The 18,166-nt window shown below is 34.2% G+C and overlaps 1 protein-coding gene across 1 annotated transcript in view; it reads left to right on the forward strand.

Annotated features, from left to right (window-relative positions):
- Positions 1-9,557: 9,557 nt before the first annotated feature.
- The window catches only part of Themis (thymocyte selection associated), a 180,543-nt gene continuing 171,934 nt past the window's right edge, over positions 9,558-18,166 (forward strand). Inside the window, exon 1 of the mRNA XM_026380986.2 lies at positions 9,558-9,648. Within this exon, the coding sequence (XP_026236771.2) occupies positions 9,558-9,648 (91 nt within the window). The remainder of the gene's footprint in view (positions 9,649-18,166) is intronic.

Here is an 18,166-nt window from a genome sequence, read left to right on the forward strand (position 1 = left end):
TCTAGAATTTCAATTTGTTTGTTTTTTATTACCTCTATCTCCCTGTGAAATTGATCTTTTACTTCCTGGATTTGTTTGTCAATGTGATCTTTCATTGTCTGATTTTGCTGTCTCATGTCTTCCTTGAGACTCCAGATCATCTGAAGCATATATATCCTGAACTCTTTATCTGATATTCCATCTGTTGCAGCTATTACCTCTTCTAAAGTTGAGTTGACCTGCATTGCTTGTGGTCCTTTCTTTCCTTGTCTTTTCATACTGCTCGCGTTTCTTTCTGCTTGGTGCAACTGTTGTGTTTTTGAAATTTACCCCCTATTTATTTATGTTGCTCTTGTATAGTTGAAAAGTCTCCCTTGCAGGTGCGGGCGGCGGCTGTGCCTCTACTCCAATTGGGGTGACGTGTCTACCATGCTGGCGGCTCTCTGGGCCTGTTCCGGGAGTGGAAGGCGGCTCTGCTCTGCCCCTATTCCAATTGGGGTGTCGTGACTACCATGCTGGCAGGTCGCTGGGCCTGTTCCGGGCGTGGGCGGTGGGCTTGGCTGGCGGGATTCCACCTAATGGCAGACCCTAACCTCCCTGCTTGCTAATTAATGGCTTCTCTGAGGCGCCACGCCTTCTGTAGCCGCGGGGCAGGCCGCGCGAATCAGTTGGCCTGGATCTCCGGGGTCCTGCTGCTGGCTGTTTTGATGTTGCAAGCTGTTGGAGAGTGGTAGTGTATCCTTCAGCTTTACCGGATGGTGGCCGCTGACTGCCTGGATGGAGTGTCCGCTGTGGGGGATGGGACGGGACTGTACTGCTTCCTTCCCCTTCTGAAATCCCGTACTCGGCCCAAGGGTCCGTGTGGGCTTGGCTGGCGGGATTCCACCTAATGGCAGGCCCTAACCTCCCTGCTTGCTAATTAATGGCTTCTCTGAGGCACCAAGCCTTCTTTAGCCGCGGGGCAGGCCGCGCGAATCAGTTGGCCTGGATCTCCGGGGTCCTGCTGCTGGCTGTTGCAATCCCTGGCACTCTATCACTTTGATTTTTCCTGCTTGCCCCTCCCCCAGCGCTGGCTAGCCAGGTTTCGTTTTGGCTGCTACTGGGAGGAGGGGTTGGAGGTCAGGTGTCTCTAGTTTCCCCCTAGTCTTTATGGAGGCTCAGCTTGATACTCCCTCTCCCGGCAAGCCTAGGAGAGATTTTATGTGAATTCCCGCTGTCTGGGGGGTGAGCTGAATGACACAAACCTGTTTTGATGTTGCACTCTGAAGGAGAGTGGCGGTGTATCCTTCAGCTTTACCGGATGGTGGCTGCTGACTGCCTCGGTGGAGTGTCCGCTGTGGGGGATGGGACTGTACCACTAAAATATCTATTTTAATACTGCTTAGGAGTGAGCTGTTTCTTTGAGGCTCTATGAAGTTATCACACAGAAATGCAAATGGCACTCTTGGTTTTTCTTTCAGAAATAATATATGTGTGAAAAGGAGAAAAGAGCTGTTGGAGTGGGAATATCCTTTCTACAGGCCTATTTTGGTTAAGCTTTTTTTTAAATGCTGTATAAAAGTCAGGGGAAAGCATTGAAATTATATCACAGAACTTCCACCATTGGAGAGAGAAATTGGAAAGTCTTGCAACAGAAAAGGGGCTTTATGTTTGATCAACCATAATGGTTTTGTAGAAGAACTGAGTCTTAGAGCAAGGGAAAGGCAGGGCAGGATTCATATGACAACACCAATATTCTCCTCGTTTCTCTTCCCAAGACTCACCTTTTAACCTTCATTCCTACTCTGTCAAAAGGCAGAACCCTACGCAAATATTATACAGGTAACATTCATTTGAGTAAAGTCTCCTCAAGGTGAGCAGGCTATCCACCTAACTGCTTTTTACATTTAAGATTAACCTCAGGAAGACACATCCTAGGAAAATCTCTTCCTAATTCTTGAAGTTAGCTGTCCTGTCCCTCTTCTGTGTTTCCATGAAGGACTCTTTTCTCACTATGGTAAGCTTTATGCACTGGATTGTGGTTCTTTTTTTAATATTTTACTTTAAGAGAGAGAGAGAGAATTTTAATGTTTATTTTTCAGGCGGACACAACATCTTTGTTGGTATGTGGTGCTGGTGCTGAGGATCGAACCCGGGCCGCACGCATGCCAGGTGAGCACCCTACCACTTGAGCCACATCCCCAGGCCGATTGTGGTTCTTAACTTGTGTGCATGTCAGCTAAAATGGAACCTCTCTAAGAACTTAACTTATATTCTCAATGCCTTGTATAACTTTAGAGAAGAAAGGAGTTTTATAGATGGTCGCTGTTTCTTTCTAAATTATGAAAAGAGTTCACATGTCTTTTTAAAAATAAGAATGTACAAATAGTAGCAAACAGAAGAGAATGCTGATGAAGGGACAGCAAAACTAGGGAACAATTTACAGCACTGGAAACATGGTAAGTGTACTGTGATTTTGCCTATCAAACATTGATTATTTTTGGAGGGAGGTACTGGGGATAAAATCCAGAAGTGCTTTATCACAGAGCTTCACTCCCAATCCTTTTTATTTTGGGACAGGGTCTCACCAGGTTGTTAGGGCTGGCCTTGAACTTGTGATCCTTCTGTCTTGGCCTCCTGAGTTGCTGGGATACAGGCATGCATTACCTCACATGGCTAATTTGTTATATTTTGGTAATATCTTGATGTTTACCTCTGAGACCTCCCTCTCATGTCCCAACTCTATTTTTGTGACTTAGCTGAGGCAACGGTCTAATAAGATCTAAAGCAGAACATATAACCTTGACCTGGAAAATAAATGTATTCTATTTCCTCAGGCAGAGTGATTGGCTGAGAAATGATTATATGATCCAAGGTTGGAACCAACAGGGTTTTTTCAGGGACTTTTCTTGTTACAACTAGAAAAAGATAGTCCCTTCCATTGCACTTGAATCTATGAAGACATGTCTTAAACTGCCAGGGATCACCATAACAGCCAGATTTCCTGAAATACAACCCACATAAAAGCAAGCCTGATTTACTGCCTCAATAATACCGACTGTTTTTCTAGAACCAGCTTATCCTGTAACTCAGACTGCTTTATAACTTTTCAGTGATTTTAATCAATAAATGTCACATTAGTTAAACTAAAATCAGGAGGTGATTCCCATTTTCTAGGAAAGGCCAAATATTTTCTTGTTTAGCAATAAACGAGAAGAAAGTTACAGAAAATGAAATGTTGTAGTACTAACTTAAAGGATCTCTAAGGTTTATACTTCACTCAAAGGAATATTACTCATGTTCAGATATTATATATTGGATTTAAGCCTTTGATTTTGAATTAAGGTCTTACTTGTAAGATAACATTTTTAATAGTCAGCCAGTTCTGTTCCCTTTTAGGAAAGGAGTTATAGAGTTTAGCAAAAGAATATGCATTTTGTGCAAGGATTGCCTTAAATCTTTTTCCCCCCTTCTTTATTTGCTTTGGCCTCTCCCCCTACCAATACTCTCTGAATGCAGAAATCCTTGATAATGATGACTTTAACTATAACTACATCATCATTTGATAGGCAGGTCCATCTCTATTCTTCAGCAGAGGTGTTGAGGAGCAAGCCTAGTGTGTGAAGAAGATTTTTTTTCAACCAGTGATTTCCAAGCATAGTTGATTATTAGAATAATATTAGATGTGTTTTTAATTTTTTTCTATTTTTGTGGCCATTAAAGTAATAAATACATCAATTAAATATTTAAATAAATCTTTGCGGGTTTGTGATTATGAGTAAATGTGAAATCATCATATCAAATTGATTTTAGGATAGATCACACCAATTTGCAGAGTGTATGAATAACTAAATACTACATCCTCAGCAAGATGGATTTTATAAATTATATATTTTCTTGTTCTGGCAACTTTTTAGTGTGTAAATGTTTCATACTCTGATGATGGGTTCTATTGTTTGATTTGATTAATTTTTCTTTAAATATTTTGAAGCTACGTTATTTCATGCTATGAATTTTCTTCATGAATTGATCACTTTTTCATTATTAAATGGTCTTTCTGTCTCTAATAATGCTTCTTGACTTTATCTGATAATGGTGTAGTTTCATGAAATTTATTTTGCTTGACATTTCATGCTATGTTTTTTCCCATCCTTTAGACTTACTGTGCACTTATAATTAAAATATATACATATATTTTAATCATCATACACTTTAAAAATATGTCAACAGTAGTTTATTACTATTTCAAATTTAATTACATATGGATTTAAATTAATTCAACTGGGAATATATTTGAATTTAAGTCTACCATCTTACTATTTGCTAGTTTTCATGTTTCTTTTTATTGCTTTCTTTGCCTTTCTTGGATTAAGCAAAAATCAATTTATCATTTAATTTACTATATTTTAGTGGTTTTTCTAGAAATTACAATATGCATTCTTACTTATTTCAGCCCAATGCTAATGATTACTTTTACTTCTTCTCTAAAAGGCTGGCCTTAGAACAGTTTAACATCATTTGTTGTTTTTCTTTTACATTACCATGTGTATTACAATATATTGCATGAACTACAGATAGTTCACACGTTTTATACTACAAAAAACATGACAATTAATATTCTGCACAGTTAATATTTATTCACATTGCTCACATATTATTTTATCCTCTTTATTTCTTCCTGCTGTTTCAACTTTCTCTCTGAGATGATTTTACTTTTGCCTGAAGAACACCCTTTAGTATTTCCTTTAGTGCAGGTTTACTTGTGAGACATTTTCATAGATTTTATAAGTCAGAAAGTATCTTTGTTCTTCCTTTGTTTTTGTAGATTTTATTCTCTGCCTATAGAATTTTAAGTTGGTAGTTATTTTCTTTCAGCATTTTAATGATATTATTTCATTGGATTCTGGTTTTACTGATTTTTGTTAGTAAGTCAGCTGTAGTCTTATTACTGATCCTATAAATTCTATTCTATTTCTGAGGGTTTTTTCCCCTCAGATTGCATTTTTTTTTTACTTTGACTTTTGAAATTTTTAATATGTATTCCTTGGTATGCTTTTCTTTGCATTTACCCTGATGTTCTTGGCAACTCCTTAGTATTGATACTTTAGTCAGCTTTTTCACTGCCGTGACTAAAAGACCTGATAAAGAACAATTTTAGGGGAGAGAAAGTTTTTGTAAGGGTTCACATTTCAGGGGTCTTATTCCATGGACAGCAGGCTCCATTTGGGGTTCAAGATGAGGCAGAACACCATGGGGGAAGAGTATGGTAGAAGGAAGCAGTTTACATGATGATCAGGAAGCAGAGAGTGAGACTCCACTTGCAAGCTATAAAATATATACCCCAAAGGCATGCTCCCAGAGACCCACCTCCTCTAGCCATACTCTACCCACCTTTAGTTACCACTCAGTTAATCCCTATCAGGAGATTAATTCACTGATTGCATTAAAACTCTCACAACCCAGTCATTTCTCCTCTCAATCTTCTTGCATTGTCTCACACATGAGATTTTGGGGGACACCTCACATCCAAACTATTTATATATTATCTATTTATATTATTTTCAGCTTTGGAAAATCTCCAACCATTTTTTCTTGAAATATTGTTTCTCTCCCTATTCTTTTTCATGTTAGAACTCAGTGTCTATTTTAAGAACTAGTTATTATGACTGAAATGTCCCTCATGTTCTTTTCTGATATTCTACTTTAAAACAAATCTGTCTATAGAAGATAAATATTTTCTGCTTTCCTATTTAACAATTCTCTACTGTATGACCTGTTATTTGGATTCTTAATTTTACTTAGTGCATTTCTTAACTCTATAATTTTCACTGCATACATATTTATAGATGGCAGTTTTCTAGTTTTGAATGTGTTCATGTGTTCATCAAGGCTTTTTATCTTATTTTATTTATTTATTTTTGAAACAGGAGATAAGTTGCCCAAATGATCTTAAAGTCCTCACCTCAAGCAATCCTCCTGCCTCAGCCTAATAAGTAGCTGGAATTATAAGCACATTCCATCAGATGCAGGAAGTTCATTTTAAATTGCCTAATAATTCTCATAGCTGACTTACCCCATGGCTTTTTTCTATATCCTGACTTCTCATTTTTCCTTCTTTATCTTTTTTTCTGGCATCCTTACATTAAAAAAAAAAAACTGAATTCTAAATGTGTTATAAAAAAGAATTATCAAAATTCTGGCTGCTTTTCCTCCATAAGAGCATTTACTTTTGCTTTTGTCTGTCAGCCTTCAGAGGCCCCCACTGAGAGGCTGGCATTTACAGGGTCTCTCCCTCCTCCTTGGCAGGTCCTGTCTTCATAGCTCTGTATGGGCTGCTGAAAGCGCTGCTGGCTTCCTCAGCTTCTTACCAATCGCTTTCTAATTTGTGCCTCATACAATCAACACTGTGCTGTTTTGAGCAGGCAAAAATCCTGAAGGCAAAACGTGGGTCTGAACAAAACATTTCTCTTAGTTTTCCTAGATGCTTTGCTAGTTCCAAATTCCAATATTTGCTCTCTCTAGCTACTGAAAACTGCTGAAAATTTGATACACCTTCTCTCCTTCTTAACTACTAAGTGTTTTGCTTTACTTCTCAGCCTCTTGGTGCCAATTACCAATCCACAAATGCCTTGAGGAAGAAGTGCAGAATACTGGGTATTTCTCATTGTGTTCGCCTCTCACCAGAATTTTGACCTCTCGTGTCCCAACTGCCCTGACAGCTCTCCTGCTTTTTAAAAAAAATCATCCAGCTTTTCTGGTGCCTTTGGTAAGGGAGTTGGTTGGATACAAACTCATAGCCAGAAGCAGAAGCCCTTGAATATCTTTTAAGTTTTGATTAATAAGTATGCTTCATACATACAGGACATTCATTCTTCATTTGAAGTGTGCTTTCCCTCCATTTTGTTAAAATTATTTTTTGATGTACAGAAGTATTTCATAGATTTGTTGTCAAATCTATCAATATTTTCCTTTTAAACTTTAATTGATGCTTTAAGATTGTTTTTCTTTTACCCTCTTTTGGGCACTTTTCTAATTTTTCCCTTTGTCTATTTTCATTTAAATTTAACTTGAAATATATCTAAATTTAATTTCTTTTCATGGCATGTTATAAAATTTAAAAAAAATATTATTTAACAATCATTTGTCAAATAAAACTTTCTTTCCTCTTTACTCTTTGGAATTCCAATATTTCCATATAGTATATAAGTAAATTATTATATAGAGTCTGTTTTCTGTACTCTCATTAATCATTAATGATTAAACTTAAATTATTATATAGAGTGTTTTCTGTACTCTCATTTAATCATTAATGATTATTGAAATACTTAATGTTTAAGTTTAATCATTAAAACAGCAGATTGCGGATATCTGCAATCTGCTGTTTTAATGATTAAACTTAAATAATTCATTTTACTACCTGGTAGTTCAAGAAAATGTTCAACATTGTCAATTTAATTGTGGTTGTTCATATCAGGATGACTTTGCCTATAGTGACAGAAGCAATTTCAATCTGGACTAAAGTGGTAGAAATGAGACTTGGGGGCAAGGATGGAGGAAGTGGCATTGACTAGTGTCATTCCTGGGGCTCCAAGGATTTGGAGGCTGGAGAAAAGGTGGTGTCTCACAGGACTCAAAACTTCTGGCCTGGGACACTGAGGGAATATAGTGTCATTAACTAAAGATTGGGAATACAACAGAAGCAGATTCTGACAGGGAAGGAGGGTCACCCCTCAAAAGAACAGAGCCAGGGGTATTATAGGTAATTGCAAAAGACTGTTGGTATTATGAAATCTTATCAGCTTAAGCTAGAATGATAGAAAGTTGATTGGGGAATTTTTTTAAATTAAGTCCAGTTTGGATGAGACATAAATAAAATTTCCTTATGGCATCCATTATAATGAATGTACAAATTTTACAAAATGGTCCAGAGCAGCCCTTTCCCAATATTGTACCATGTCAAGCAAACTGTTAGGCGGTAACCAATGTGGTTGGTTGAGGAGAAAAAAGGCAGATGACAGACTGATCAAGTTTGAAGATTTGGGGGTAAAAACATTTCAAGGGAGGAAGTTGAAGCTATTGATGAAAAACCAGTTGAGGTAACCCACTATAACTTCCAGTTTTGCAAAGAAAGAAGTAAAACTGGGCAAATTATTTTAAGTGTCAAATATAATTATGAAAACCAGAAATTGTCTAGTGAGTTCTATAACAAAATCAGGCAGTATTTTTCTTCCTAGGTCTTTTCATAAAGCACATGAGAGAGTGGGAATGACCAGAATCTGCACCATCTTGGCTATGAACCCAGCAGCCTAAAGCCAAAACAGGTTGCCAGTAGGGAGTCTGAACTCCAGTTTATAAGGAGAATGTGCAGCTTCCTGGTATCTTTAAAATATGTCTCTATCAACCAGTCTTCTTTTATTTACACTTAAGATTTTTTTAAAAAAATATATATCACTTTGAATTGTATACTCTGGCTTTAAAATGCTGTTTGAGTTAAATACAGAGAATAGAGAGGAGGGGAATTTTTAAAAGACTGGTTTTCATGAAGTTGCCCATGTTCACTTTGGCTGTGAGCATTTTGAACTCTAAATTTGGACCACAACATTTGAATTGTAGAATTTAGGCCTCAGAAGAAATTATATAATTTATTTTATTTCTTCTAATTTTTTTTTCTTTACATTTAGAAAACGAGACAAGTAAGGACCAGAGAAGACAACCTGATATCTGCCTATCAATCAAAAGCAAAGCTAGGCTAGGAAACCCAGGTTTACTAACACCTGATCTAAATACTTTCCACTACAGTGTGGAGATTAGAAAATTCATTTTGTTTTACTCTATCAATTACTGTATCACTTTGCATATTGTATCTCTCCCCCACCCTCCTTTAAGATTCAGCAAAATTTTTAATGTGGAAGAATAAAGAGTGGTTTCAATACTCTCTCCAGAGTATCGGATTTCTAAAATGAGCTGACACAAAGCACTTTTGTAACCAAACTTAATATAAAAGCACTAAGAGTATGCAAATACGGCATGAAGCCAAACTTTGAAATGAACTGGAGAAATAATGAATTATTGCAGTGTCATTTTTAAGATTAGACTTGAGTTATACTGATATATTCTGATCTCTCCTAGCGGACACGCCACCAACAACTCTGACCCCAAAGTCTTGGCATGACTGTAGATGCACACCTGGGCCATCAAAAGACAGAGTGAGCTACTTGCCAATTCTCATATCACCCCACCCCCCATCCTGTTCTACTGTGGCAGAAGGAAATGAAGCCACAAGGAGAACAAAAAGAGCTGTAAAACATTTGTCTCCTGCTTCCTCATACCCTTATTATCCTCCCCACACAGAGCTGTTCCACCGGATTTGGCTCCAGTGTGGCATTCTGCCTGCCTGACCCCGGACGAATTATGAGCAAGGACAGCAACTACAGTGGAGTACCTCCCCACAGAGATGCTTCACCCTGGTTGGTTCCAGTGTGACATCCTGCCTGACTAAGGGAGGAATTATGAACGAGGACCTGAGCTGTAGACAAGTAACACGCAGAAGCCACAAGTTTTTGTAAGAACCAGGTCTACACACAACCCAAGCCAGAGCAATGGCATTATCATTGGAAGAATTTGTTCACTCTCTTGACCTGAGGACCCTCCCCAGGGTCCTTGAAATCCAGTCAGGCATCTATTTTGAAGGTAAGCATTCTCTAGTTCCTTTACTAGCTAAAAAGTGCTTCTAAAGTGTATATACTCGGGGATTGGTGGGGGAAATTTTTATAAAGAATATATGTGTTCTGTAAAGGAAAGGTGATCATAGAAAATAATTAACTGATGAATGGTCAAGACCCAATAGCATTAAACAAGGAAGAGCCTAGGTAAGTCATTGGGGTGAATGGGGATAAGGAATTAGGTGAAGCTTCTTGGGATTTTTGTAGGCTTTCAATAGTTCCATGAATGGTGAATTATTTCTGCTTGTTCTTTGAAACTGGTTGTAATCAAGAGAGAAAAAAATTAAAGTTATTGATATTTGTTCCTAGAATATAAAACAAAATTCCAATGAAAAAAAAAAAAAACAAATATCAAAAGCACACTGTTTTCAAAGAAATGTTCCCCAAGCTCTTAGGATTTCTAAGTCTGTGTTTCATCAATGCTTCCCTTATTCTTTCACTAACGGCCTGACTCCTAATTTCTTAAATAATGACAATTTTTATTTGAAGGTATAAAAATTGATGTTCATTGCTGGGTCCAGTGGTGTATACCTATTTTCCCAGCTACTTAGAAACTGAGGCAGAAGAATTGTGAATTTGAGGTCAATAAAAATAAAACAAGAAAATGATGCTTATTCATCACAATTTTTTTTAAAAAATATGTTGAAAAGTCATAGTTCAATTAAAATCATCAAATTTTGGTATAACTGATTAAAGTATATTAATTCAGATAAGAGGATAATTAAAAATTCTCATATATAACCTGGAATCTTTTAATGTTTAGTTTGAACATATGCAAGATCTAAGAACCACTTTTCCAGGAAAATATGTAATTTTCCTCACAGAAGGGTAGAATTGGGGCTGAGGTTATAGTTTAGTGATAGAGCACATGTCTGGTGTGCAAGAGGCCCTAGGTCCCATCCCTAGCACCCCAAAATTAAATGAAAGGAGGGATGGGGTTGTAGCTGAACTGGGGTTGTAGCTCAGTTGTGGAGCACTTGCCTAGCATGTTTGAGGCACTGGGTTCAATCCTTAGCACCACATAAAAATAAATTTAAAGAAAGGTATTGTGTTCATTTACAACTAAAAAAAAATTAAATAAAATACATGAAAGGAGAGAGAGAGAGACTTTGAAAAAAAAGATGATAGAATTGAAGCAACAGTAGAGTCAGATTCCAGTCAAAATACTGGGAAAATTATTTAAAAAACTGTTGGTAGGTAAGTCTTTTCCATTCATAGGCAGTCTCTGACTCATGATGGATAGAAAACAATTTTTCAACTTTATGTTGATATAAAAAGCATACTCACAGATCATTTTGTTTTTCATTTTCAGTATAGTATTCAATCAATTGCAAGAAATATTAAGTGCTTTATTACAAATAGGCTTTCTGTTAGATGATTTTGCACAACTCTTTAGGCTAATGTAAATGTTATGAGCATGTTTAAGGTAGGCTAGGATAAGCTATAAAGCTCAGTAGGTGAGGAATATTAAACACATTTTAAACTTATATTTTCAAATTACAATGGATTTTTCAGGAGGTAAACCCAAGGAGTCAAGGAGTATCTGGTAGGTGTTATGAAATAGAGATTGACACATGTCAGCTCCAACTTGTATGTACACAGACACACACACGCGCGCACACACACACACACACACACGCACATACTCCACACCCTTGTAAAATAATTCATTGGAACAGCGTATTATATAGTTTTATTTAATTCATTGGTACATTGATTATTTGGAATCAGACAATCTTTTTTCAAGTGTGCCATACTTGGACTTCAGTTTCTAAGCCAGCCCCAAATTGTCTCATAGTTTATGTTTTTAAGGCTTTAAGATGTTCTTCATGTCTAGGAAAGATTTGTTCTTTAATATTTTATACGAACTTTACAGTTTTATGTTTTATATTTGATTTTTAGTCCACTTTGAGAACATTTTGCCAGGAGGTGTAGAGAGATACAATTTCAGTTTTCTCTATACAATAATGTCTTGAGCTGGCCATCTTTTCCCCATTGATTTTCATTGCCACCTTTACATCATACTATGTGCTCACATATGAATCCATCTGTTTCTGACATGTTTTCTATTCCTTTAGTTTACCTTTTTCTTAATTGAATCAATGATCACACTATTTTTGTAATAATGGTTCTGAAATGTGTTAATATGTAGTCAGTGTTTATTCAGACCATGCCCTTGTTTTCATTCCATTTTTCTAAGTTCATTTAGGTATACTTTTTGAATACACTTTTTAAATCAATTGATTCCATTAGAAATCCAACTGGGATTTTTATTGAGTGTACTTATTTAATATATTAACTTGGGAAGAAATTACATTTTTATGTTGTTTTACAAATGAAAGATATTTAGACCTTCTTCATACTTTATTATTTTTCTACTATGTTGTAATTCAATCAAGATGAATTTTCACAAAATAAGCACATTCATATAACCATTATCGTAGTCTAGAAATAGAAAACAACAATTATTATGCCTTCCCCTTTTCAGTTGTCTTCCCCCAAATTAACCACTATGATGATGTTTGTCCATTTATGAACATTATAAGAAGGGAGAATTATGGTATGTGTTCTTTTGTAGTTGGCATACATGTTTAACGTTATGTTGTAAAAACTAACCTAAATTGTTTTATATAGTTTATTCATTTTTAGTGCATATTATATGTTTTGGATATATAAACCACAATGTATTTATCATTCTATTGCTAATGGGTATTTGAGTTGTTTCCAGTTTGAAGTTGTTACCAGTAAAGTTGTCATGAGCATTCTTGTTAAGTTCATGTTCACATGTATATGCATTCAGTTGGGTATAACAATAAGATAGTTTGCTATGTCATGTGGTATGTATATATTCAGACTTGGTAGGTATTTAAAAAGTCTAAGCAGTTCCAATTTGCATTCCTGTTGCCAGTCTATGAGATTTGCAATTAAACCATATGATGACAACACTTGGTATTACTGGTCTACTAAATTATAGTCCTTCTCCTAAGAATACAGTGGTAGCTCATATCTCCCTTATGATTAATGAGATTAACACTTTTTCATGTGCTTTTTTGGTTAACTTGAACCTTCTCTTTATAACATTCATATCTATTGCTCATTTCTATTAAATTTTATAAATATTTATTGCTCATTTTATGAAATATATATAAAACTGAGTCTTTGTCAATTGTCTGTGTGGCAAATATCCCCTCTCATTGTGTAGCTTAATATTTCATTTTCTTAACAGTATCTTTTAATGGATGTATGTTTTTAATTTTAGAGTTACTGTGGTCAATTTATAACTGTTTTCCTTTTCATGTGTTGTCAAGGAAATATGTTTTCTGTATCCTAAGTTTATTAAAATATTCTGTTATCTTCAAGAAATTGTATTTATCCTTACTTTCAGATAATAAAATTTTAGGTAAGAAATTGAGTTTTATATATGGCTTAAAGATGAAGCCAAGATTTATTTTTTTTTCTTTTATACAGCCAATTAGTACAGTGACATTGAAAAACTGTTTCTTCTGATGCATTACTATGTTTGTACTTTCTATGTACATGCCTGAGTCTCTTTCGAGAACTTCTATGCTGTTCCATTCATTTAATTGCTATCTTCATACCAGTTTCATCCTGTCTAAATTTATGTAGATTTGCAACAATATAAAATTTAGTTTTTTTTATATAAAATAACACATTGCTCTTGTTCTCAAATTTTATTGCATATTTGAAACACCTGAGATGTTTTAAAATGTTGATGACTGGGTTTCTCCTTAAAATCTAAAAATTTAACTATGAAAGAGGTAAGGTGTCACCATCAGGTTTCTAAAAATGTCCCTGATAATACAGCCAAATTTGAGAACTACTACTGTAGAATAAGCTCTACAACTTATTATTCTCTTTCAAGTCTGGCTCTTTGAATTTTCATATACATTTTAGCATTGACTTATCAACTTCCACAAAAGTCCTCCCAGAATTCTGATTAGCAGTGCATTGATTTGAAGAAAATTAACATCATTTTAAATTAAGTCTTCTGATCCATGAACTGAGTGTAGCTCCCTAGTAATGTAAGTCTCCTTTCGTACTGTCAATAATGTTCCATGATATATTTATGGAGAACTTGCAATTTTTTTCAGATTTATTTTTAGTTTCTTGATTTTTTTTTGTGGCATTGTAAGTGATATCTTTCTACATTTGCATTTCTCTTTGTTGCATTGGTTGAATTTTAAGAGCATATCTTTAGATTATTATCTTTGATTTTTTTAAAAAAGCACATTCATGTTTTCTATGAATATGGATGGGTTTTCTTTCTCTTTCCAATGATTGTGCTTTTTCCCCTTGAACTGAAACACTGGTTACTGCTTTCAATACAATAGCAAATAGGATTAGGGATAAAGAACTTCCCTGTCTCAGTCACAACCACAGATAGCATCAGCAATTTAGTACCAAGTATGCTCATTTTACATTAAAGAAGTTTCTGTTTTTGAAAAGACTTTCCAAAATAAAAATCATGAATATATTTACCAAATATTCTCTGTGTCTTTTATAATAGTCATATAATTTCATGCTTATATGTTGATTTTTACTTTCTGTAATGGGGCCTGAACCCAGGAACTTGCACATGCTAGGTGAATGCTCTATCCAGCCCTATGGTTTGCTATTTTTTTTTAAAGGAATTTTGTATCTCTTTTAGGGAATGAAATTGGCTTAATTTTTTTTACTACTTATAATGTCCTACTCAGGCTCTCATATTAAATCAAGTTATGTTGAATATGTGAAATTAATTGGGTAGAGTCTTTTTCTATTCCTTCAAAGATATTATAAAAGTTTGGGATTATTTTTATTTAAATATTAAGTGGAATTTCCTATGAAATCATTTTAAGCAGGGATTTCTAACATAGAAATCTTTTAAATTATAAATTTCATGATTTTTAAGAGTACTTTTTTCCATCCAGGGTCATAGTTTTGTTTTGTTTTGTTTTTCCATTTAAAAAACAAAGCAAAAAATCCAGAACACTTATGACAGTTAAGAAAATGTCTCCATAGAGATCTTTTTGTTTTTTATTTTTTCCTTTTAATTTATGTTTTTTATTGGTGCATTGTGATTAGAAGTAATAATGGGATTCATTATGACATATTTGTATAGACACATAACATAATTTGGTCAGTCTCATTCCCCAGGCCCCTCCCTTTCCTTCCCTTCTTCCCTCTCCCTAGTCTCCTTCCTCTACTGGTCTCTCTTCTAATTTCATTAAATCCCCCCCTTTTTTTCTATAGAGATCTTACGTGTCTTAGGCTAGTGCCAAGAATGCACACAGATACACATGTGAATTTATATAACTGCACTGACCTAGTTTTTTACTGTTTTTCATTGAGGTAGAGAAATGTGATGAAATATTATCAACAGTAGTGAATTAATTCTCTTGTGATTTCTAATAGTTTATCTTTTCTATTTTCTTGGATTTCCTAACTCAATATTGATATCATTAGACATCATTCAGGTTCTACTGTTCCTACCATTTTAGCTTGCTTTTACTTTCCTTACCATGTACTAGAGGCCAGGCCCTCTAGTACTATGCTAAGCAATAGTGGGAATCTTCTTCCTTAACCCTAATCATAAAAAAAATCATCCAAATTCCTTTATGATATATAATGTTTTAAGGTTTAAAATTCAACTTTTTCTAAATTAAGTGAGTTTTTCTCTCTTTGCCTCATTTTCTAGGTGTTTCCAAAATAAATACCTGATCAATGCTTTTCATCATTAAGATAATGCGATTTGCTTTCTTTAGTCTATCTATATGAGTTACTTTGAAATATTTTTTTCCAGTGTTTAAGAATCTTTTAATATCACATATGCATGTTTTTGAAATATAATATAGATATTTGTTTTTATACTCATATTTTTTGCATTTAATCACAATTAAAATGAACTGATAGATTCATCTGTTTTAGTTTTAAGATAACACTAGCTTTCTAAACTGAGCTACATAGAATTTGTTTTGTATTTTCTGAGGTAATTTTCTAAATTTAATTTCTGATTTTAAGTTCTTTTTCTGATTTTAAGTTCTTTCCTAAAATTTGGTAGAACTCTCTTGTAAAACTAATCAATCATGGAATTTTTGAAGAGAAACCAAAATGTGATTTTTTCCACATATTCCCCATTGTTTTGCTTCTTTTATTGATTTCTAATCTAATCTTCATTATTTTTTCTTGCTTCTCTGTTTGCTCTCTTACCCTTTTCTAACTTCCCATATCAAATCAGTATTCATTTTTAAAACTTCTTTTGCTTCTTGATAAATGTATTTAAAATTAATTTTTTTCTAAATAATTTTATCGACGGTTTCCCAGACCTTTCATCATGTAGCATTTCCATTATTACTTAGTTCCAATTACAATTTATTTTCTTTCAAATTCCATGGCTTTTTATTTTATTTATTGGCATAGCATATGGAATTTTATTTAGCTATCCTTTTTCTTTTCATTAATAATTTTATTGGCCAGATGTAGTGGCACATACCTGTGATCCAGAGGCTGAAACAGAAAGATCTCAAGTTCGAGAACAGCCTCATCAACTTAGTGAGACCTTGTCTCAAAAAAAAAAAAAAAAAAAAAGAAAGAAAAAAAAAACATAAAAAGGATTGGGGGTGTATAGCTCAGTGGTAAAGCACGCCTGGGTTCCATCCTCAGTACCAATAATAATAACAATGATGATAAGGATGATGATGATAATTTCATTGTATTTTGTTGGTGAATAATACAATGTACTATAGTATTTCTTTGTAATTGATTGAGGTTTCTTTTAAATTGTAAAACATGTCCTACTTTGAGGTTTGAGGGAAATTGAAAACAACTGACTTCAAGTAATGTGAGGCCGTGAGATACTATATTGAAAACTCCAACAGATAACCACAGTGACAATGTTAACAAAGTAAACTGTTATTAACATGTTATCCAAGAACTCATTATTTTAGGAAGGTAAGTTTTTCCTACTGATGTCATTCATAGAACTTAGGTTGTAAGCTCAGAACTCTGCTTCCTGAGAAAATTACAAATGAGAAATGATTCTATAGCCAACTTACAACATTTAGCCTTTGTTTTGTTCTCATTAAGTAGCCTTTATTGTAACTATGGAGGTTAATGTAGAGATTAATTGAGCTATTGTATATAAAGTCTTTAGCAAAATGACTGGCCCACATTTATCTTCCAGTAAATCATTACTATTATTATTGTTACCTAGATGTTGGTATTTGAGAAGAAAAACTTATCACCATTTCTCAAAAGTAAAATAGAGCTAATTCAAATTCTTCTGTTGCTTCATATATGAACATAAATTGAATAGAGAGAAAAATTATAAAAATTCAAACATTAACCTAGAACCGATTTAAAACTATTGAGCTATGAACTTAAAAAATGACTAGAAATTAAATTCATAAAATAAATAATTTTCTTATTGCCAAATTCTCCAAAATATGCAAGTGTGGAAAAAGACAAACAACAAACTAGGAAAATAATCAGAGCATATACAGCAGACAGAATGTAAATATCTTCACTTTTTATAATTACTATGTAACATTAACAAAAGTGTGTCTAAAATTTAAGAATGGAAAAAATGTAAAAAGCAGTTTTTGTGCCATAAAAATATCAGATATCTTCAAATCTAACAAAAAATGTGTACGAATTAAATCATTATTTAACTTTTAAAAGTCAAAGGTAAGAAAAAAGATTCATAAAGCCAAACATAAGCACAGATGGCTACAAAGGAGGTGAGGCATAGATGGTGGGTGTATATATTTACAGACTTTCCAGGTAGCCATTGGGCAATTGCATCAATTTTAAAATATGCTTAAACATCTGACGTCTAGGAATTAAGTTTAAAATATAATTACAAAAGAAAAAATAAGGATTATTATAAGAATGCTCATAGAAGCATTTTTTTTAATGGACATTAAGCAAGCTTCAGCATGGAATAGCTTACATAAATAAGCATGATACATTAAATGGCATTATTCCAAGGGCTAGATTATAATTTGGAAAAACACAAAGCCTCTCCCCTTTTGGAGCTGATAACCCAGTAGAAAGGACAAATGAAAAATAAATGATAGATTTTAATATATGCAAGTTACTGATTAAGAATAATCAAATGTATGAAATGTCAAGATCATTGTATTGTCTTGAACAACTAATAAAAAATAAATTTAAAAAATTTAAAAAAGAATAAAATGAAGTAGAGGGGAGATCTTTGGATCCAGTAACCAGGATTCATCCCTTAGTTTTCCTGTGTTCTCATATATATTAATAAGTGCTGATATTTTTACCCCTATGAACAGTTAATTTCTCTTAAACCTAAATCAAGGCACCATCATCTCTCTTCTGGATTATGATATTGCTGATGAAATGAAATTTTAACAGGTGTCTGAATAAACTCTAGAAATGAGGCTTGCAAACATCTGGAAGAAGAGCATTCTTGCTGAGGACTGAGCAAGTACAAACCTTTTAAAAGCTTGTTTCAT

Source organism: Urocitellus parryii, chromosome 8 (assembly GCF_045843805.1).
Source record: "Urocitellus parryii isolate mUroPar1 chromosome 8, mUroPar1.hap1, whole genome shotgun sequence".
Taxonomy (NCBI): Eukaryota; Metazoa; Chordata; class Mammalia; order Rodentia; family Sciuridae; genus Urocitellus; species Urocitellus parryii.